The sequence below is a fragment of the Idiotropiscis lumnitzeri genome, chromosome 8, assembly GCF_059441095.1.
Source record: "Idiotropiscis lumnitzeri isolate Australia: NSW breed Sydney's pygmy pipehorse chromosome 8, RoL_Ilum_1.0, whole genome shotgun sequence".
Classification (NCBI taxonomy): Eukaryota; Metazoa; Chordata; class Actinopteri; order Syngnathiformes; family Syngnathidae; genus Idiotropiscis; species Idiotropiscis lumnitzeri.
In genome coordinates this window covers 23,121,119-23,144,594 of record NC_142398.1, presented here as the reverse complement: position 1 = coordinate 23,144,594, position 23,476 = coordinate 23,121,119, and the positions used below count along the sequence as shown (strand labels likewise).

General features: G+C 43.8%; 3 protein-coding genes across 4 annotated transcripts; 2 read left to right on the top strand and 1 right to left on the bottom strand.

Annotated features, from left to right (window-relative positions):
• The first annotated feature begins 1,863 nt into the window (after positions 1-1,863).
• LOC148332864 (protein LTV1 homolog) lies at positions 1,864-10,971 on the top strand. Its single transcript, XM_088302984.1, has 11 exons — positions 1,864-2,056; positions 2,973-3,104; positions 3,230-3,433; positions 3,897-3,984; positions 4,624-4,744; positions 5,316-5,535; positions 7,605-7,732; positions 7,801-7,931; positions 8,223-8,275; positions 9,221-9,421; positions 10,694-10,971. The coding sequence occupies exons 1-11, from the start codon at positions 2,054-2,056 to the stop codon at positions 10,805-10,807; spliced, it is 1,395 nt and encodes a 464-aa protein (XP_088159110.1). The 5' UTR covers positions 1,864-2,053; the 3' UTR covers positions 10,808-10,971.
• A 516-nt stretch (positions 10,972-11,487) lies between these two features.
• Positions 11,488-17,425, bottom strand: LOC148332863 (uncharacterized). Its single transcript, XM_088302985.1, has 4 exons — positions 17,111-17,425; positions 14,340-14,651; positions 13,968-14,125; positions 11,488-12,944 (listed from the first exon to the last, which is right to left on the bottom strand). The coding sequence occupies exons 1-4, from the start codon at positions 17,166-17,168 to the stop codon at positions 12,372-12,374; spliced, it is 1,101 nt and encodes a 366-aa protein (XP_088159111.1). The 5' UTR covers positions 17,169-17,425; the 3' UTR covers positions 11,488-12,371.
• A 779-nt stretch (positions 17,426-18,204) lies between these two features.
• Positions 18,205-23,476, top strand: LOC148332862 (uncharacterized). 2 transcript variants are annotated; one of them, XM_088303350.1, is made up of 5 exons: positions 18,205-18,425; positions 18,665-18,803; positions 19,074-19,438; positions 20,173-20,441; positions 20,957-23,476. In XM_088303350.1, exons 3-5 carry the CDS (start codon positions 19,093-19,095, stop codon positions 21,179-21,181), a joined length of 840 nt encoding a protein of 279 aa, XP_088159476.1. In that variant the 5' UTR covers positions 18,205-18,425; positions 18,665-18,803; positions 19,074-19,092; the 3' UTR covers positions 21,182-23,476. The 2 variants fall into 2 exon arrangements, with proteins under 2 accessions (XP_088159476.1, XP_088159475.1); XM_088303349.1 differs by lacking the exon at positions 18,665-18,803 and having other exon boundaries at positions 18,210-18,425; positions 20,957-23,474.

Genomic DNA, 23,476 nt, shown 5'->3' with positions numbered 1-23,476 from the left:
TCTCATCGGACCAGGCGCACCTTTTTCCACACGTTTATTGGTTCTTGCGGATGGCTCGGCAAACTCGTGTTGCATATTCATTTCATTGTTCTGAGGAATCAATTGACATGATCGGTTCCTTCACGTCAAGGAATATCAGAGCACGTGTGTACATATATAGATATCTAATTTTCCATTTGGGATTAAAATGACGATTCAAAAGCAGCTGAACTTTTTTTTCGCCGGAGGCCGAAGCAAAAATGAGCCACGAAGGTGTAAAGTCATGGATGGCCACACAACATCCGCATTGAACAACACCAATAGTGAACAAATAATGAAATAAAAGAGGTCAAATGGTCCATTTGAAGAAGCAACACAGACAACTTGTACTTTTGGGAACATCAAAGATATAAAGGGAAAAGAGTTCATGGAAAGCCTTCAAGTGTTGTGTGATGAGGTCCCTTTTTTTTTTTTTAATTGAGACTTTCAAACATTGACAAACATAATTGTTGTGTAACAAACCTCAGAGCAAGAAACAAGCAAAACACACACGCACACACACACACGCACACACACACACGCACGCACACACACACACACCCCCACACACACAACAAGGCGACAAAAAAGAAATAAAATATCAGGCGCGGTAAACGTTCAACTGAAAGAAAGTGCAACGTCCAAACACTTTTCTTGTTCTTTGTTCATTTTGAGATGTTTGCAAGCGATTCAGACGTCCCTATTTTGTGTAACTCAAGCGGGCCAAATATCATTGAAAGATTGAGCACAAATATCAAAAACTACTGTCATTGTGTGGGAAACGTGGAAGCGGATCCAAATCCGAATCATCTTGAGTGGACAAATATGGAAAAACTCACGCAAGGAAATTGTCTCTGGCAGATTTTTGTTCTTTGGTTTTCGACATTGTCACTTTTCTTCTGGTATCAATTGTATTTGGGTTCATGTGTTCTAATTCACCGGCTTATTTTTGTTGCGCCATATGGAAAGCGCTTTGTTACAGTGAAATAAAGTTGTATTATTACAGTAACAGAAAGAAATTATTTCCTTTTGGTAATGTACAGCCCTTTCTTTCTCAGCAGCACTTTGAAACAGTAATCCAAGCCTTGGTTACATGAAGACAAGATCTGTTGCCGGCCGGTCCTTCCCGATGTGCAATGATATAATATTTACTTTTAAGATAAGATTCCCTTTATTAGTCCCACAATGGGGAAATTCGAGATTGGAACCCAGGCCTCCTGGGGCGACTGGGACCGAAACTCGGCGCCTTAGACCACTCGGCCATCCTGGCAGCCAAAGCTCGCATTTTTATTCTTTGATTTTCTACCCAACATGGAACTGTCGCTGTTCTTTGGGCATGTGTTTTCATTTGTGTTCTAATTTCCTGCGAATTCATATGACGCCATATGTAAGGAGCGTGTTCGCAGCTCCAGCTGCGCTACATCAATAAAGTTGTATTTGTATTTGTATTTGTATGCGATGACATCCGTGCATTGCACAGACAATCCCCCATGGGGCAGTGTGAAATGTGTGCCAATAACTTCCCGTCTCAACAGATCAAACAATGTAACTAAAAAATACAAATCCAACTTGATTTGGTGCGAGTCAACATTGGGATCGTGGAGTCGGAAAGTTCAAGTACGTTTTACATTGTTGTTAATAAAGTTGACAGAAAAAAAAACAAGACCATACCAATCCTGACAGTGGAAAAGAACAAGTCAACAATTGATAGATGAATTTTCTTTGTTCCTCCCATCTGTTGATACGTATTGTTGTTTTAAATGCTTCTTTCGAGGATATAAATACTATGTGTTCAAATTGTTGATGTCAAACGCGAGGTTTAGTTTGTCAACGCCTCGGTTGGTGAACACAAAATGGTTCCGTCCAGCAGTGACGACAACAACAAGATGGAGGCGCTCAAAATCAACGTGATCGAACATTTTTGACTCATTTTCAATTTTAACTTTTAGTGACATTAAATTTAAGGGAGCTATCTACAACAGCGTATGGTTTGAACATTCCAGCCTAAGACCGCCCCGAGAAAAACAAGAAAGAAATGGTTAGTTTACTCAAATGACACATTTTGAACGAGTCTTTAATAGCTAGCCAACAAGCTAACCTCGGTGCTCCTCGCAGGTGAACTCGCTGCTGCTAATCAATTTGCTTTTTAAAAAAAAAAATATTATTTTGTTTAATATATCCTCATCCTTCTTGGACAAATTATTAAGTCTTATGTGCATGCGAGTGAGTTTATTCCTGAGTTATTTGTCGAGGAGTGCATTATTCACTTGTGCGTGAACATGGATACGTTTGGATGAGTTTTGGTGTAACTCGGTGTAGCCTTGGCATATACAGATCACATAGAGGCCAAATATTAGCTAATAATAATAATAATATTAAAGTCAATTACAAAGCGGCTGGATTTTCCCGCTTAACGCATAAATTCAATCAGAATGCCGCGATTAGACTAGCGAGGCTGATTTTTCTAAAAAAAACAAAAAGCCGTGGGGTTTCCTTCCCCTTGAATGGCCAACAATACAGTTACATGGTTGTTTCTCGACTTCTGCAGCTATAACGAAGAGCCCACACAGCTACGTAGTTGTTGGGTCCGTGCATGACTTCTCTTTCACTCCACACAGGCACGTTGCAGCCAGAATCGAACCCCGCACCTCTGAACTATGAGGCCGACATGCTAAGCAGTCATCCACCCAGACACCCACTCTGGTTCTTTTAACTTGAGTTCATTTAAATTAGTTTTGAGGGCGGTTTTGTTTTTATTACGTTTCATGATTATTTTTCAAAAACAGTACAGTTTTATTCATTTTTAATTGTTTTACGTTTCCATTCTTAAATTGGTGTTTTACATGCACCGTCGCTTGAATAAATAGTCTCCATTGATATGTCCCCTATCAAACAAAGTGCAACCAGCATGATGGGATGTTTGACAAACTTTTCTTGCCTGCGTTTTCTGGCAGCCTCACAGGAAGAAGAGGTCCTTCATTGAGAAGAAGAAGGCGGTGACCTTCCACCTGGTTCACAGGAGCCAGAAGGACCCCCTAGCGGCAGATGAGAAAGCGCCCCAACACGTTCTGCTGCCCGCCGCCAAGGTGCCATTCGCTCGGCTGGATACGGTGAACCCCCAATTATGGCGGTGGGGTTCACTCACTGTCGACTTTGTGGATGGTAAATAACGCTGTGGCGGCTGTGGACTGCGTGTTGTGTCTTGTGGCAGGCGGACGCAGAGAAGCGGCGGGAAGAGCAGAGAAATTTTGGCGTCTTCTTTGACGACGACTACAATTACCTGCAGCACCTGAAGGAACCTTCCGGACCGATAGAGCTGCTGGCCGCCCGACCCTCGCCTCGTTTTCGCCTTTGCACTGAAGATGATGATGATGATGACGATGATGATGAAGACGAGAAGGACAAGGTGCCACCTGTAAGTTTATCCACACACGGCCATGATATCATGTCATGGTAAATACGCTTTTTGGCCTTGGACACTCTTGGCGCTCCGCACTGTTACCTCTTTTACCGACTGATGGCGCAGCATCAGAAGCAACTCTGAGTCAGCATCTTGCTCAAGGACACTTGGACATGGTCACACTGGCTGGGGATCGAACGCACAACCTCGGAGTTGGGAGACGACCACTCTACCACTGAGTGTTGATGCAAAAGATATTTTAGACGGGAGGTGCTTAAATAATATCATTTATAGCATGTGGTGCATGAATTTTTATTTGAAATCATTTCTTCATTATTGTATGATTTCCATCATGACATTTGTTTGCTACGATGGACGTGAACAACTTAAGCGACCACTCTGTACAATGCTGTGATGTGTGTCCTTTTTTGAATTTCAGCCACAATTCAAGTTGCGCGACTCTTTGTTTTTCTTGCAGGCTGTGAGCATCAAGCTGCCGTCATCGGTATTCGCCTCCGACTTTGAGGAGGACGTGGGCCTCCTCAACAAAGCCGCTCCTGTCTCAGGTGAGCTGGTTCCGCACGTCGGGAACGAGCCACACGGCGGCGCTGTTGCTTCAGCCTCTTTTTTCTGAGCCGTCCGCCCTCATTTGGGCCGTTCGATAAAGACATCGGCTCTATTTGCGACCACCTGATTTAATTCAAACAAAAAACAAATCCCAAAAGACCTTGTACACACGCCTTAGCTCAGGTCAAGTGTCCTAAATGAAGTGCGGAAATCAAATCGCAAGCATAAATTCTACGTAGGTTCACAATTCTTCACCTTGTTGCCACTTTCACCTGGGGCGAATATCTCTTTAAAGCTTTGAATTTGAACGTATGCAAATCTTTGTTTTGTATGTCCAAAATGGGAAAAGAAAAGAGAGTGATGTGATGGCAGCATGAAAAACATTCACTTGCGCCAATGCGAGGAGATAATGATCATGGCCACCAGCGAGTCAGGGTACCACCGAGGGTTCGGGTTCGGGTTCGAGTTCGGTTAAAAAAAAATTGTGACGCAGCATAAATGTCATCAGAACCACTAAAACAGTAGTTTGTTTGTTTTTTTGTTTGTTTTTTTTTTTTAATGAAAAGTCATCTTTATCATATGACTGACGCGCATTTAATGAGCGGCGAACTTGAAGTCATCCATGCTTTTGATGTCAGGGCCGCGCCTGGACATGGATCCTGACATCGTGGCCGCCCTGGACGAGGACTTTGACTTTGACGAACCCGACAACGCGCTGGAGGACGACTTTGTCGCCAAGGCCAATCGTGCCCAGCTCAGGTGAGGCTTGACCACTTTTGGCGACGTTTGAATTCAACCTCTGGCGCCGGGCCACAAATCCATTTGTTCGGTTTATTCAAGCGTTTTGTTTTGAAGGAAGAAAAAAAAAATCACTAAGTTGTCAGACATTCACCGCTCAGTGTTAAGAGATCAATTTAGAACAAGATTAACTTCAGGGTACTTTATGTCAAGTTTATTTAAATGTTCACCTCAACCTTTTATGCTAATACTGGGAACTTTTTTTTTTTTTTGTTAGAAATGAAACCAAAAACGAGTGAAAATTTTCCATTTGGGAAAACAATTTACTTTGGTTACCGATTTCCTTTTTTTTTAGTTTTTCATTTAGCGTAAGAAATGAACTTTTTGTTTATTCTCACAATCATGCTTAATGGCATGTCGGTGATGTTCATTTTTTTTTTTCATGTTGACACTAATATTTTCGCTTTTGCAGCAAATGAATATCCGCTGTAAAATGTGGTTATCGGCCGCCCTCACCACAAAAAATTGGCCCTGAAAAAGGCATATCGGCCTATCACGAAGAAATAATGTTGACGCGCTTCCCGTTTGACAGAGTTGACCAAAATGTCGATGAGGACTCCTGGGAAGACACGGACGATGACGAGAACGGAGACTTTGGCTCCGGGGGTTCCTTTTCGGACCAGGAGGATGGCGCTCGGGAATTCCTGTTCGACGACGACGAGACCGGGACCCGCTTCACCGACTACTCCATGACGTCGTCGGTGATGCGTAGGAACGAGCAGCTCACGCTGCTGGACGATCGCTTCGAGAAGGTGCGCCGACCACCCTCGCCGTCTTGGCATGAAGCTCGTGCGCTGGTGTAGTTTTGTGTTTTAAAAAAAAAGCTCATTTTGCATTTTCAAGAAGACAAACAAACAAAGTGAGAGATTAAGCTGCATTTCACAGGGAGAACGCAAAAACACAAATGCAACAAGCACACTCCAGCAGGAGGTGCCGTTCGTTCGCCACAGCTCATGCCGGTCCCGTCGAACGCACACGCGTCACTCCACCGAGCCCCGCCTCTTAAAGGCACATACACGATCCGTCGGGCACACAGACGCAATACATACAAGTGTGAGATTCATTTTTTTTTTTTGTCTTCAAATACATTGAAGTTTGGATGCTCGCTGTATCACAGAAAAGCATGGGATGCAACTCAAGATTGTTAACTCATTCACTGCCATTGAAAATGACATTGATTGTACCTGGGTTGGCAGTGGTCAATTATTCTGACGATTATTTTTTGACTGAATCAGATTTACATAAATAAAATAAAATCTTAATTACCTTGGCTTTGATCAAAAATGGGACATTATTTTTAATTCATAGTTCTGAAAATGCGCCAACAAAAGTCGGTGCTAATGAGACATCTTGGTGTAATACAGTCCTTCTCAATTATTTTCTGTTACGCCCCCCCAAGCAAAAAAAAAACCCACCACCGCAACTCCAAATCATAGCATTTTGGTTGCAAAACGAACCTCCGCCGTGGAGTTAATACTCGCTGCGCACAATGAGCAAGGAGAGCGCCACTGCCCACTACTGGAGTGGATGTGCAATTACACTTGATTGTCATAGAGCGGGAAAAAGTCTGTTCCCCGGGGTCACACGCCCCACCTTTTGAGAAGCGCTGGTGTTGTGCCCGAGCCTATAGAGGACTGTATATTTACCTGAGGGGATAACCTATTTACCAAATTAACAATCAAATAATTTTACTCTTCGCTTATCACTATAATAATTGAGGGAAATTAACATGCAATAATGACAATCACTTTGGCACAATAACACCATGAATATTCAATCAGCAAGAATACACATTTAATATTCTTAGAAATAATTATTCAGCCAAATTACAATATCTAATTCACCCTTATATCAATGCAATCGAACTCAATGTCCTTGTATAACATTAAATGGTACCAATTTAATGCCCGGGTCGGTGGAGCTCGTGAATGGAGGCTGACATCGGGGAAATCCTCCTTCTTGATGTATCCCGAGCTATGCGCGGCGAAGCAGGTGGATCCAAGTGCGCAATTGTCGAGGGGGGGGAGGCCTAGGAAGCGCCGGTGGGAGCGGAGAATTATCTTCATCGGAGAGGGGGGGGTGAAGGTCGATCCTCAATCCGAGGGGGGGGGGGGGGACGAAGGTCGATCCTCAATGGCGAGGGAAAGGCTTGGGTGAACTGTCCGAGGACAACGGGGCTCTGCCGCGAGGGAGAATGGCCGGACTTAGCCCGCTGAAGCTAACTAGCCCGGATGCTCGCTAGCTCGATCTCCGACAGAGACGCCACACACAAGGCAGCACAATCCACCGCGCCGAATCCTCCTTTTCCGAGGCGACACTTTGTTCGATGGACCACGTGGGTTAACGTCACCGATCCACTTTGCTGGCGTACGAGTTTGCGATCCTTCTTGGCGATGAGAACAGTATTCTTCCAACTGACTCCTTTCCGCGACTCGCACACTTCCTTCTCTTCTGGTCAAGTGCACAATCTCCTCTCTTCAAGTGCGCACTCGCTCACGTCATCAATCGGGATCGTGCGAGACATCCCGCGACTGACGAAATAAGCACATTGTCCATTATATGCGCCACACCAATATCAAAGGCAAACAGTATTAACGACACAGCAGAATGTCAAACGATGCACAATTATTAACCATATAACTGTGTATATCATAAAGCCATAACAAAATAACATTCATTCAGAAAATATCCCCTTCTTAATCACAACTCAAAGGGATGATTCTATAAACATGCAAACCTTCAGCACAGGTGTAATATGTGGAAAAACAAAGGCAAAAACTGCTCAACGACTGTTTGGGCTTGAGCGCGGTGTGTGTTTTAGTTTTACGAGCAGTTTGACGACGACGAGATCGGCGCCCTGGACAACGCCGAGCTAGAAGGCTACATTGCGCCTGACAGCGCTCGTCTTGAGGAGGTCATTAAGGACTACTTTGCCCAGAAAGCCAAAGAGTGAGTGAGCCACTGCTCATCATCGTCGTCGTCTTTGTCATCAAAAGCCAACGCCATTTGTACTTCAGTGCTTTGAGGCCGGATGACCTGGGCCCAAAACAACTTCCTGTCCTGCGAGACGATAACGACGATGAGGAGGAGATGGAAACATTGGTCATCAAAGCTCCGGAGGAGAAGTGGGACTGTGAGAGCATCATCAGTGAGTACGATGTTGCACCTTTCAAGACAAAAAAAAAAAAAGATCAAGAATTCAATAAATATTCTTCTTTATTTAATTAAAAAAATCCAAAGATATCACATAGTGTACTTTGCTCAAAGGAAAATAGTAAAAAAAAATGAATTTGATTATTATTCACAAATACATGCCATTGGGAGCCATACATAGAGCCCGAATATGGGAAGCTTTCCGTCTTCATCGGGTGAAAAATGAAAGAGCAGCCGGGAGCGTTTTGTCGGAGAATGTGGCATTAATGCAAATGTTGTCCTGCAGGTACGTACTCCAACATCTACAACAGACCCAAAGTTATCCTGCACCCTGCAAAGGTACCAAAGTCATTTGAAGAAGTCAAACATGTCGTTTTCCCAAAAGAAAAAATGGAAATCTTTCAAAGGGATTAGGTTGCAGCCATAATCTTTGCAAGAACAAATTATGATGTTTTATTCATTCAAGCAAGTTCAAGAGATGCAGCAAAGATGTATAAAAATGTGGACGTTTTTCCAATTTTGGTTTTACACAACAGGCATATTTTGTTGGGGGTTGGGGGGGTGAAGTCTTCTTAAAAAAAACAAAGAAGGGTGAAAAGTCCCCTCCCCGCCTCCAAGAGGCATTTTGTTAGAAGGAAATAGAATCGTGACAAAATCACGGAAATATTTTGCCTGAAAAAACAATTGTAATCTAAAGGTAGTTTTAAAAAAAAAACAGTTGTAATCTTTACAACAAGAAGTCCTATTTTGCTGGGATAACGTTTCTGAGTCTTGAAAGATTTGTTATTTTCAAAGTTTTATTCTGATTTTTTTTTTTTTAAATCACAATCTCCGAATAACGTATTATTGGCAGAAAATATTGTAAGATTCTGTTGTGAAACTTTGGCGAGGGAAGAGAGTCACACATCTTTTTAGTTTGGAAAAGAAGCCTTGATTGTCCTTGGGACAAAAAAAAAGGGCCAAAATTGTTATCAAAGAAGAGACAATTAGTGGAATAAGACGCCTTTTCTTCAAAATACGTTCTTATTCATTTGATGAGATGACGAGTGACAATCCTATCCGAGCGTTTCCTTGATCCAAAGTTAGCAAAGGATCGAGTCATTTGTCTCTTTGGGCATTATTTTGTGATACATTCTAACCATTTTTGTTTTTTGTGGAAAACGTTACATTCATCATTATTTATTGCACATTATTTTGGGGGTGTGCAAGATGGGGCTCGCCATCGCCGCTCGGAGTTCGGCCGGCGCGCTTTGACAAACGTTTGACGGGCATTTTGCCGTGCAGGTGAACCCGATCTGCGTGTCCGCCAGGACGGGCGTCCCTCTGGACGTCCTCCCCGCCAAAGGTCCCACCGGCAGGCAGGCCGAGCGAATGAGCAGGATCGACGATGCCGACCTGCCGCGCGCCGCCACGCTGCCGCGACACAAAGACGAGAGCAAGGAGCAGAGGAAGGCCCGCAAGAACGCCGTCAAGGAGGAGCGCAAGGTCAACGCTCGTCTGGCCGTCAAACTAACCCTAACCCTAAATCAGCCATCGGCACAAAATCGGGCGGATTTGCTTCTTGGGGGGGGGGGGGGGTCTCTAGCACCCATACTCCAAATTCAAGTGGAATTTGAGCCTTTTCTGTGATTGGCTGGCAACCAGTTCAGGGTGTCCCCCGCCTACTGCCAAAGATAGCTGCGATAGGCTCCTAATTTTTTGCGTTTCAATCCTAACATGCAATCTTTGCAAGATAACGCCCAAGTTGTGAATGCGCGTTTCGCCGCACCGCTGGGAATTGTTTACTGCTCCTGCTTTCGTGGATGGGCAAATTCTGTTGACTTCAACTTGCAAAACCAAAGTGAGAAGGAAAAGCTCCACTCTGATTGGCTGCAGTCACGCATATTTCTGCCGCGCACGATCGAGCAAGTACAGTGGAACCTCGGTTCTCGACCGTAATCCGTCCCAGAACCCTGTTGGAAAAGCAAAACCATTCCTTTGCTTTCTTTGGAGGCATGATTAGGGGCTAAAACACTTGGTACACCTCTATAAAACGCGAGAGCAAAACGCAGCACGTCCGCACGCGACAACAGTTGGTCACAAAGAGAGCGAGAGAGCGATCGACACCCGCACGCCGCTCAGCATCCCACCCTCGCGTCATACCGGCGTTCGAACTCCGATGTTTGTTCCAACTGCGAAGCAAGAATTTCTCCTTTTTTTTTTGTTCGGACTCCGAGTCGTTCGAGAACCGAGGTGCCACTGTATGCTCAGAGCTGCTCACCATAAAAAGATGACTCCGTTTAGATTGTATTCAAAGAATGAAATATACTTCCCATTTGGTGATTTTGCATTCATTCCAAGATACTCTTCAAGTAAACAATGTGATGACCGTATTTGATGTACATTTTGCCTCGATTTTCAAGCTATGCGCCTCATCCAACGGTTTTCTTTCACCGGTAGGGGGCGCTCTTTAGGTCAGAAAATACACCAAATGAATTTGTTGTTTTTCTTCTCTTGGGTCTGTTCTGATTTAATGAGCAAAGTGGTTGCCGTGTTTTAACCATGTGTTGATGTGCATTCGCCGTACAAAATCGTTGTGTACGTGCACTAAACAACTCATTTTTGAAAACTGCGGCTGACAGCCTGGCGCCGCTTGTGTCGCGGTTTTTTTCCTTTTGCTGCTGCGTCTTATATACAGGTGCGCGTATATTTGTTGCTTTGTGTATCGACAGCAAATCCTCCAAATGGAGTTGTTGATGTTGACGTGTGCGTTTGCAGGAGCGGCGCGTGGAGAAGAAGGCCAACAAGGTGGCGTTCAAGGAGGAGAAGGCGCGCCAGGAGAAGCAGCTGCTTGACCTCAGGAATAACGTTCAGGGCCTCAAACTCTCGTAGAGGACAAACGTGGGACCGCGTCGCTGCTTGGTTTGCTTTTTGATGCTTTCCTTGAGACTCTTTGCTTGGCCAAATACCGGAAGCCTGTCGCTTGCCGGTCTCTTTCTTGTTCAAATATATACGTTGACGCGGATGCCGCTCAACAAGGAATATTTGTCACGGACGATCAGCGTATCCAAAAACTTTCATTCGGGAAAAGTTCTCGTCTCGACTGGTTTTTCACGGTTGGGCGTCGCCACGGCAACAGGGTGTGACGCTGCCGAGTCAGTGCGCACATTCCAAAATGGGCGAGGCGGCCGTCATGCAGACGACGGGATGGCAGCAGTCTTGCATTTTCGACGTGTGCGTGACGGCCACCACATTGGCCGGAGTCCAAGGAATGTGAACAGACCAGTTGTTAAAAGGCAGCAAAATGCATTTACATTCAGCTTTATTTGGTTTGGTTTTTTTTCCCATTTCACATTCTATAGTGGATTATTTTATTGAAAATAGAAAAAAAAAAATCAACAACAACTTTATGTAAATTGCCGGCGAAAAAGTCACCCAAATAAAAAAAAAAACAACACTGAAAATGTGTCCATAATCTTTGGGATTTTTGGACTATCAAGAAAAGCGCACTGAATTCTAAGGCTCAGTCTCAATGAACGGGCGTATTCGAGAAAAATGAATGGGTGCACACATTTTGGGAGGCTGGACAGCAAATGAGTCAAACTTTATTCAACTTACATGATTAGAATTTCACATAAGATACAAAAAATGACATCCAAAGAAATTGACTTACAAGAATCATCTTGTGATCACGCCTGAACCTCCTTTTGTGTGTATCATAAATTATGCATATCCAAATTTTCCTCACGAACAGAACTGAAATCTCAGTCAGTTTGAGCAGGAAAAAAAAAACATCACTTGAAGAGTTTCCTAAAGCATCTGAGCTGCATGTTGGGTGTGTGCTGTTAAGGGGTGTGGCCTAGTGAGTGACATCAGGAGCTGATTCGTCTGTCTGGCGTGCAAATTTTTTACATTTTTTTTATTGGTCCCATTCAAGAAAAGGCTGAAAGTGCAACGCCGACAGTGGTTCTCCTTGCCGCACCTTTCTCCATATATTTGCCACTTAGTGCAAGTTGCAACGTCCATATGATGGCCGCAACTTCAGGAGGAAAAGCGGCTACATGGCAAAGAAATGTAGGAATAAAACGGAAGGCTAATATACAATAAGAAAAAGTTAAAGGAAAGGAGGGAGGAAAATTTTTTAAAAAGCAGGGAGAAGAAAGCGTAGAACAAAATGACGGAGAAGTAAAAGAATGAAGAAGGAAAAACCGCAGAAAAGTAATGATAGGGAAGAAAGAGGTCAAAGTGAAGAGAAAAGTGGAGACTGTAGAAGATAACAAAAATCAGGCAAGAAAAAGTAGAGATGAAAACGCAGTAGCACAAAAGTAAAAAGGAGGGATCAGAAACAGAAAGAAGGAATGGCGGCCAAAGTACAAGTGGTGAAGATATGAGGGGGAGGAAGGAACCAGTTCACATTTGTTTTCTTACACGTGGTCATCAAGCACAAACATTTTTGTTACCTTTCCGCGTAGCCCCACGCCTTGTTTCCACCACCCATGTCCACTTCCATGTTCACATGGGCACGGTCGTAATTGGACCCCGAGCACTGCTCCTCCTCCTCCTCCTCCTCCTCCCGGAGGACAGGAAGACTTTCCATCTCTGTGGAAAGGCCTGAAGAGTCGTCTTCTCCCGGGCTGATGAGCGCGACTCCTAGCTTGCGGCAGCCATCGCCGCCGTCCGCCACGCAGCAGGAGCCCGCCCAAGCGTCCGGGGCAACCTTGGGAGCGCCCAAACACTTGGGGAGCGCTTCCTCGCTAGCCTTGGCCAGCCACGCCGCCAGCTTCCACGCCGTCACGGCCACGCCGACCAGCAGCGCCACGGCGGCGACGCTCACCAGTACGACGGGCAGCGGCACGCTCCCCACCGACCGCTCGGCGCAAGTGCGCGGCGACGGCCCCAAGGCCAGCGAGCCGCCCGCCGAGTCGCGCACCAGCCCCGTCAGCGTGACGCACTCGGCGGAACCCGGCGGAAACAGCACGTCCGTCCTGCACGTGTTCTCGTCCTGTCTGCAGGAAGCCAACACTTCCCCCTAAAAGGCGTCAACACGCGTGACAGAAAGGCAGGGAAAAAATGACTAATGATTCTAAAATCAGTGAGGAAAAAGGACAATTTTTGCTGACTTTTTTTTTTTCTGTTTACACATTTTAAAATAAGATGAAGAGTATTTGAACTCCTTCTCATTCTCCCCCCCCAAAAAAAGGAAAACAAATTTGGTTGTGACTTGGGCTCAGCCGATTAATGAACAGAAAAAAAAAAGACTTTTTTTTTTGGATACATTACAACAAAAGAAAAAGACACTTCAATTCGACAAAAACAACCAACTGGAGAAATGCAAGGACGAAGCCTTCACATTTTTCAATTGGTCAAGAAAAGGTCAAAAGTTCACATCAGCGGTTGGTTGGCCAACGTTGGCTTGTGTTCCTCTCACAGCATGGAAGACATTCTTCATTTTCAAAGCAAGAATTTCAAAGGTCGGGAACCATGTCGACGGGGTCGCAACAACCTCATAGAGGCGTAAAAAAAAAACTAATCAAAAAGTCAACCTCTACTTTGCACTTTTTCACTTTTCCTTGGTCCCAATTAACTGCAAAAAATGAGGGATTACCACATTACTATTGGGACATTGAAAAAGGTTGATATTTGACTATTCTTTTCTTTTTCTTCCATTTACACGTCAACATTAGAAGATAAAAGCTCATTTTTGACGATGTACACAACATATTACTACATAGTACAAAAAAAATCAATACAATACAAGAATAATACTAAATTTCACATCAACTATATAAATCAAGTTGTATTGTTTTTTTTTTTTTATATTTAGAATTTGCCATTTCGAATGATTTTTTTTTTTCCAGGAAAACAACGTTGTTACGTGAAAGAAACGGGAACGCTCAAATTACTGTAATGCCGTGAAAAATTCACATTTTGTGGTAAGCATGAAAAGCACCACGAAAAAAGTTTTTTTCTTTTTTTTTTAAATTTATTTTTAAACTAACACAACAATGAATGGAATTTAATTTCGGTCCAAATATCAGAAACACGTTCTTACGGCACTGGAGTTGGCGATGAACTCGAAGGAGACGGCGACCGTCCGGGTGGCTCGATGCAGTTGCGCGTGATGGCGCAGCGGGTTGCGGAAGCTGATGGCGGCGCTCCCGTCGTCCGCCTCGTTCGCCTTCACGTCCACGCGGGGGAAGTCCAACTTGCCTGGAAGAAAAACAAAGAAGAATCCAAAGTCAGTCTCAAGCGCTAATGTTGAAGTTTGGACGCGGTCCAAAAGTCCTCCGCCAGAAATCAAGACTGTCGAGTCGCAAGTCATATGGAGAAGTAGGGCAGCGATGAACGATTATTTGATGAATCGATGAATCGGATCGCGTTTGAGGCGAGTTTTTGATTAAACGCGCACCGGCGCGCCACTCACACATGACGTCAGCCATCTTGACGCTGTTGTACGTGAAGGTAACGGAGGCGTTGGCCGACGAGCGTCCGTCGGATGCCAAGGCCGCCACGCTGACGCCGTGCACGTCCATGACGCTCTCCAGCGATGCCCACACCCAAGCGCTCAGGTTCCTGGAGTTGCGCCGCGTCGTCTCGTCCCGCAGGCGGCGCGGACCCGAGTTGCCCACGTAGACCAGGAAGCGGACGTCAGCGTCCTCGGCGTACTGCCAGCGTGCGGCGGCCGTGTCGTCGCCGCACGTCACCGTCACGTTGGTGGGCGGAGCCAGCGGCACAGCTGAAAAGCAAGCGAGACAATTAAGCAATTGCGACCGTCCTCAGGGTTACGATTGCCTACGGATGGTGGTGGAAAAGCGCTACTTTTGACTAAATGTAGCCCCTCAATTCACTTCAACATCTCATTGCGAGCAGGATGGCCCATCTCAAGAGGTCCGCAAAAACCACAAAACCAAATCATTCTTCAGAAAACACTGATAAACCTTCATTGTATGTTCCTACGGGCATCGAAGGGAAATGTGGAAAAAATGCAAAAGTCATTTCATTATCTGGCCTGCCATCTTATATATTATTATATATCATATTTCGGGGACACACACCCCAATTTTGTTGTTTTTTTTTTCCCTGCTGTTTTTCTCCCTCCAAAGTCGGTCAAGTCTAAATTAATTAATATATATATATATATATACATATACATATATATATATATATATATTTTTTTTATTATTATTATTTTTTTATTGAGGGGGAATTGGTTTTTTACAAAAAACAAGACCATGAACATTAGAGCGAAAGGTGTCACAGCTCCTCTAGTGGACAAACAACGCACAGACATCGTTCTGGGTTACTTTGACACTGAACAGAAAATGAAAATCTTTACAGCAGATTATTATTATTATTATGGACTGGTCAACAGAATTTATTTTTTGGGATTATTATCTCGCATTGTGCTAGTGAGATAGCAAACAGAAATTGAGTGGGAACTTTTTCTCGAAAGTTGGACTAGCACTCTTCTGTTATCGTCACTTGTATCAGATGGTTTATTGGAGGCAGAGCGAGGTGTGTTTATGTTTAACTTTGCACTTTGAGCCCAATGAAAGGAGAATTAAGTTTCAGTCATTTTGTGATTCTGTGCATGTGCAGGTTTCGTTTAATCCCCCAAAATAAATCGAGTAGGGTCGGGCAAATGTCACATTTGAGTTTAAAACCACCACATGGGACAAAACTTTGGGTGATGAGGTTTCACATTTAAAAAAATAAAATCGGTTTCAGTTTTTTACACTGTAATAACCATGAATAGTTTTGAGGACAAATAATGCAGATCCAAATCAAATTGTTTGTCAAATTTGTCTTTTTACTAATATTATTTACAATATATTCATTTACCAATCTCTACTAAAAATAAATTAATACGGGTTAAACGTATGTCAAGGTTACCAAATAAAAGTTATTTAGATCACAGATATCAATCAGTAAGAGCAGTGCAGTTCAACAACGTACAAACAAATTAATTGAGGATCAGTCAAGGGATTCGGTGTTCAGCCCGAAATAATTCATATTATCCATAACCAGTATCTGCTGTGTTTAAAGCCAACTTAAAAGTATATTAATTGTCAAATACACAACTCTGTACTGTACCAGAGAACAAACAGTTTCTGACTTCTGTAGAAAATGAAGTGAAAACATTAAAAAAAGAGCGTTGACACTAACAAAGTGTCCTTAAACTTAAACAGTTAATGGTTTTTAGCACTACACGAACCAAATCAAAATTAGGCTCAATGCAACAGAATTTAAAAGAGTGTGTGAAAATACATTTCTTGGAGTAGTAATTGCAAAATCATGTTGGAAGTCACATACACTGAAAAAAAAGGTGACAAATTTACTCGATTTTATTTGGTCAAGTGGTTGCACAAAATAAACTCATCTGGATCCAGACGCATTTTTCAAGTAGACTACTTAAAAATGTACATGACAAAATAAAATGAAGTAAATTGGACAATATTGTAATACCTGCGTCAGTTGAAGAGTGGGTGACGTCATTGAGAGGGGACGAGCCAGGTTAAGGAAGATTGGCTCGAGAAAAAAAAAAAGGAAGATTGGCTCGCGCAGTTCGTCTGAATGTGGTGTGACTTGTGGCCATCAGCAGCTCATGTGTAAATGTGTTTTATTCGTTATTGTTTTTTGTTATTATTTACCGACTGTGTACATCTTTGACCACATGGGACAGGTATTACAATACTTTACAGTGTAGACTATGACAAAAGAGAAATGTAAAACAACATACCAAACCAAGGACGCTCTTAATAGCGAGTGATTATATACATTTTCATGTACGGTATTAATACCATGCTTGGCCAAAAACACCTAAAAAATAAATACTCGCCCTGTTTTCAAACTACAAAGAATGGCAATAAGAATTACGCATCGGTTAAATCAACTAAACAATTATTTAACGTTTTAAAGTAGGAAGAAAAAAACGAAGACATGGAGTTTACGAATAATCACGCAACAAATATATTTGTGCCCATTCCTGTGATTCTACGTCGTGTTCCGACGTACGTACAACATGGGTGACGTAGGCTTCCTACACCGTCACAAACCGAAATTCTATCAACTTCACCCAAAAGAACCTTTATAGTGAGGAATTTGTGCGTTTCCAAAGGGTGTAGATTAGAACAAGAAGAAAAAGTCGCAAAAGATGTAGAAGAGAAAAGAGGGACAAATGTGGAGTCAACAAACCGGCAGGCGCAGATTCCAACAGCATCAGGAGGGCGGTGAACGCAACATTCGCCAGCATTGCTGTCGCGCGGTCGCTCAATCCAAAATCCGAGTACCCAAACGCCCCGTCATGTCAAAACAAAGTCGGTGCACCGGCGTGACGTCAAACGAGGACCCGGTGCCGCTCGCGCTCGCCTTTTTTTTTTGTTGCCTCTAGTCGGACGTAGAGGATCGTTACCGGTTACCGACACCGGCCCGTGCTCGCTTCCTTACTTTGGTTTTCTAGGAAGACTCCAATCAGTTTTACCTGCCCACAGCCGGAAGTCACCTGAATGACGTCACACAAACTTTCAAATCACAACCAGCTCACGTCAAGAATGCTTCACATTTAAACTGCATGTGAATAACCTTAAATGGCCCATTTTTCACGACCAAGCTCGGTTTCTATATTTTTGATTAGGAAACTGAAATTGGTTGATTTCTTTTTCTATCAATTCATTTTCGAGAAATAAGTGACGACGTGAAAAACGCCTACTTTTAATGAGGAATGTGGCCACGCCCCTCTCTGCTCTCTCCGTGTTTCCTTTGGAGTCATTGAAGGGACCGACTACAAACTCTCCATTGGAAATCGTTGTCCGTACTATCATTGCTTAGAATGTTCAAAAACGGTGATCAATTGGCACCAAAATTCATGTGGACATCCCCACCTATGACCATTTCAATATATTAAAAGGATTAACCTCTCAATGGCAATTTACATGAGAATGAGGAAATGTGGAAGTGAGCAGAGCTACATTGATGAGACTGGAAGGACACTCGCATTCTGTTTCTTTGCTGATCACGTTTGATGTCAATAAATCCAAATTATTGTGCAGCTTTTCTACTTTCACAGGTTGAAGTGGACAAGAGTAGCAATGTGCATTTGCATTTTGCCGTTTGAGACAACACAACTGACAATTGGAGCAATATGACTTTGCTTGCCTCCTGCTGTGACGTCGATGCTGAAACCCGGAAAAAAAACAAGCAAAGGGGGTGGGAGCATTTTAGTACTGATGTCGTTTTGACATGCAAACCTTTTATGCAAGTGCCAATGTTAACGTCAATCAAGAGTGTGTTTTATTTTGGAACCTCACATCATATGGACATTTTACACTTCCGTTCATTTCATATTAAACGGAGCCAAACCGGAAGTTGGTGATTTCACTCACGCTAGCTTGAGCTCCTCCTGCTTCTCGCGGGTCTGAACCGAACCGATGTCGCTGCCTCTTGAGCGGGATTCACGCAACTAAGGAGGTTCGCAAAGGAGCCCGAACTCTTCCAAGCGAGGAAGTTCTGTGTGAGTGGGACTGTTTGAATTCGCTCGTCGTAGTCGTCGCCATTTAAACCCCTCGCTGTGTTTCCAAATCAGCTGAACGGCGGGAACGTGCCCGCCGTCGTTGACGCATTCAAAACCGTCCAAGACCTCATTATTATTATTATTATTATTATTACTATTGAGGACGTTTTCTCGACAAGAAAAAGATAACGCGGCCATCTCAAGTGAATAATCAATAATGGATGACTTTCCCATTGAAGCTGACAGGTTGCGGGTCACGTGACAGCGCGTGTGTCGTGGATCCACTAAGCTGAGTTCAGCCAATCGGGGGGCGTGGCCGTGGACTGTACCTGACTTGTGACGTCACCTACGACCACTTGCTGCGTACCGCCGCAAAAGGTCGTAGAAGAAACAAACAGGGCGCTTTTTTGTTCGAGTTTATGCTTGCGCATTTTCTGAACTGTCAATTTGAAATAATGTCCTGTATTGTAATCAAGGGATGGACATTAAACCATGTTTTTTTTAAAGATCAGCTGAATCAATGTATTGATGAAGTAATTGACATATGAATTGATGATGAAATTCGTGCTTTGCTGCAGCCCTGACTGCTTAAATCATTCTGACCGTGTAACCTGAGAGGTTTCTTCATCTTACCTTTGCATGTTGCAGCGATGCCACCCTCATCGCCATGGTGACCAAGAAAGTCAGAACGGAGTACATGAAGAAGTTCCGGGAGCCCAGGTGGGAGACCTTCTCCAAATGCTACGAGGACTCGCTCAAGTACCGCCTGACCCGGCGGGTCATGGAGCAATCACACAAGCCGTGGTTCTGGGAAGGCTGGGAGGGTGGCTCCGTGCTGTCCAGCGGTCAGTCCACGCCCAGGACGACGGGACCCCGGCCCAGGTGCAACCGGGTGGCGCCGCTGCCCACCGCCACCCGGACAAACCAGCTGAGGACCAGTCCTGATGCCGGGCTTCTGTCGGAGGAGCAGGAAGCAACGGATGTAACGGACGCCGACGCCGCGGCACCGGCAGGTGAGCTACCGGGGAGACTTATTCCCACTTCTGATAACTCAACTCGACTTGATCATGTGAGGAACCCACAGAAGATCCTCTGTGTCCAAAAATGCCTTTTTGTCTGGCTCTGTGTTGCCATGGTAACCACTAGAACAGGAAGTCGTGGCAATTACATCAGTGGGGCTGTCACGAGCAACTATTTTTCAAATTGATTATTCTCTCCAGCGTAAAAATCTCTTCATGCTTTTGCCAGGGCCGCCGTTCACTTAAAGCTACGACCCGGAAGCGAAAGTCTTGCGTTCTCCCCCTCAAATGACATTGCGTTGCAAGGTACTCCCAGCCGCTAAGTGGATGTGAATAAGAAATTAGCCAGCTAATGAGCTTTAACACTTGGACGACCAGGACCAGGATTTTGAAACGATGAGACCTACCAGAGCGCTCATTTTGACGGAATGCGCTCCGACGTCATCGAAATGATTATTCCTCGCTGCTCGAGTGTCTGATAAAGGTATTTTGTTTGTTGACATTCTGTTGTTAGTACCTCTTAATGTCAATTATGCCATAATATATGAATGAGAAACGGTTGGTTGAGTGTCCGTGCGGGTCAGCTGGTTTGGTGCTGAAGGGAGGGTGACGCAAAACCCAATTTGCTGTCGAATGATTCATTTCGACAGGAAGTGATGCGCTGTTCTTTTGACGTGTCACAAAAAGGCATCTAGACAAATCGTCAATTTTTGTTGGATTTGCCACAGAGACGGCGAAGACCGAAAATGCGCTCTCGCCTCCTCCGAACGCAAGCGGAGCGTCTTGCGAGCGGGACTCCGACGACAACGGGTCGCCGCACTCGAATGGGGATGCCGCTGAGCCAGTACGTAGGAGACACCGCTGCCAAGACGGTTGCCACGGTAACAAGTCGCCTGCCGACCGCAGACCCGAGCGGGCCAAGAGCCAACCGCCACTAGGGGGCGCCAGGGACAACATGCGGCGCCAGTGTGAACACAAAGCTGCGACACCCAACAATGTAAGTTCTTGACCCAGCGAAGATAAAGCTAAGCTAATGTCGGGCCCGACCGATTTTGAATCGATTTTTTTTTTTTTTTGGCTGATGCCGATTTCAATATTTGACAGAATGGATTTCGGTTGTTTTTTGTTTTTTCCCTTATTTTTCCGTTTTATTTTGTATTCCCATATGGTGAACTTTTATGATTGTTTTTTTTTTTTTTTTTTTTAAGATGACGAATGATTGGAGTTTCAATTTATTTTAAGCATTTAAATGCTTATGCAGGCTCGACTGTTTATTGTAAATAATATTTTTTTCTTTTTTGCTCTCGTAGCGCTTACAGGAAAAAAAAAAGTATGGAAAAAAAGGATGGCCATTGTCTTTTTGATTTTGTCATTGCGGGTTTACGTTTCAACAACAAAACTAAAACAACAACAAAAAAAATCATTTTGATCGCTTGGGCCCGACACATGCTGAACGAATGTGACTGAACAAACACGTGAATGAAAAATGGTGAACACGCCGCCCGCCTCCAGGGCGAGCGTTGCGACGCGAGCGTCCAGACGCCGCCGCGTCCTCCCGACAAGCGCCCGGCGAGCGCCGATTGCCGCCGCGCTCGCTCGGCCGACCCAGACAAGCCGAGACGCTGGCAGCGGCGTCAGTTGACTGCCTCCGCCACCGCCACCGCCATCGCCGTGACGACGGCCGACGGGAACTGGATGACGGAGTACATGCGGTGCTTCTCTGCGCGTGTCGGGTAGACGGCAGGCCACGCCTCTTTAAAGAAGGAAAAAAAAAACCAACTTTGGATGGAGCCTCACAACAAAACATCCAAAGCACATTTCTACTCCGAATCGTCGACATTCCACACGTTTTCTATCCAAATCTTAGAATTACGTATGTGTCATTTTAATCCCGGAATGAGCAATTCTTTCCAAATGCTAACAATATACAAAAGATTTATTTAAACGAAATGTGAAGACTAAGCGCACCACTTCTTTGCATGTATTCATTATTTACAGCGGTGCCTTGACTTCAATTTGATCTAATATGGACTTTCCCCATTGAAATGAATTTGTTCTTCTTATCTTTCTTCCTTTGCAGCCCTCCCAAAGCTCATTTTTGGAGCATATTTTTAAGGACAACCGCACTCACCAGTTATGTGAAGACTCAAACAATTTAGTTTTTTTTTGGCGCAATTTGTAATTTACTTGAACTCCAAGTGCGTTTTGCTGCGCCTTCTTGGCCTGACCACTGGAGGGCGCTAGAAGACCTACTTACAATTTGATGATGCAATCTTCGAGTCATTTTCTTCGACGTGTTGCTGCACCATTTGAGTTCACATAGCTCTTGTCTCAAGGTTTGTTAGCGTGAAATTGATGCCAGTTTCGTTCGGCCACCGATTGCCTTCGACAGACGTTGAGAAGGCAAACGTTGCGCATTTTTGCTTCAATGCACCTCGTTGCCGTTTTGTGGTTTTGCGTTCGGGCTGATGCAAGCGTCACAAAGCAGGCTGACAGTTTCGGACTGAGAGATGGCCACTACCCCGCCTTGAAACCCTACTTTATAAAAAAAAAACTCACTTGAAACGCTGACCATAATTTAGAACCCAACCCTACTTTGAAAAAGTGACCCCATTTTTAAAAAGCCTAAAGTTTAAATGCCACATTATTTGAAGGCATGACCTTACTTTAAAACCCGAACAATAATTTGAAAACACACCTTTGAAACCCTGCCACTAATTTGAAACCTTACTTTGAAACACAAACGTTAACAAGTGGATGAAAGGCCAAAATGTCAGAAGTCAAGGCACCCCTGGAGTGGACTCGCCAAATAGTGTTCCGCTCGCACATTCCTTGAAAATCTGTTGTGTTTTTTGAGGGGTTGGTCAAATCTGTGCTGAGTTTTGCCCTTCGTGGGAACACTGTCGCTATTTATGTCAAAAGAATTTATATTGCTTATCGATCTTTCTTTTCGCTTCCTATATTTCCTGTGAAGTGACGTTTCGATTTAAAAGGAGTACAAGCTGAAGTGGTGAATCGATATCAATTCTGGTTCTTAGTTTTAAATTGCTATTCATTGTGGTGTATTTATTGTACAGTACTTATTTTTTATTCTTGCACTAAATCGTCAACATTTCATTTGGTAATGAGGTCAAGTAATTATGAAGCATAACAAAATGTATTTTTTGCATTCACGATACAAATTCTCAGGACTAAATTACAAATATGTCACTACTGAATAGTTGTACTTTATAATTCCACATTTCTGTTCTGCCATTGTTGATCCTTTAGTGGAAATGAAGTCCAAATTAAATGAGGGGGGGGGGGTGATTGCAAAATTGTAAAGCGTGAATTCAACGAGAACAAGGACATCTTTTTTTGTTGTTTTTTTTTTTATAGCTGACCTCCAGTTTGCTGTGTGAACGGATACTGCCGTACGAACTACGCAAACGCACACAGACATGTCTTCAATAATTAAAATGTTTTTTTTTAGGTTATTTTACTACAAACAAGCAAAAAAAAGATTTAATGATAAGACTGAATGACGTTTATTCAGTTGCATCTCTAATAAGCTGTGCGAACAATCACGCTTGCGTGAAGACGAGATATTTTGATTTCTATTTTTTGATGTAGTCGTGAATGTGCTCAGATTGACAAAAGTGACGAGGATTGATAGAATAGCTCGCAAGCGAAGCGATCGCTAATTAGCAGCACCAACATTTGGACAGTAAAGAACACAAAATGTTGCATTTGTCCGTAGACCATTTGTTTAAAGGATTACAATAAGAAGGAATTCAAAATAAGAAAACATTTCGCAATATGGCTCTTACAGGACAGCTTTGGTTTTTTTTGCTACGTGTGCAAACAAGGAAGTGACGTCACCGACGGCGCCGAAAGTACACGCCCACTCATGTTTACACGCGTTTGTCCGCTTGACTTTGGAGGTCACCGTAAAGATGACAAATAAAAACATGACAACCAATCCACCATTTGCTTTTCACACAGCGTACATTTTGAAAGCTCAAAATTTAGGGGAACTTTATGAAACGTGAA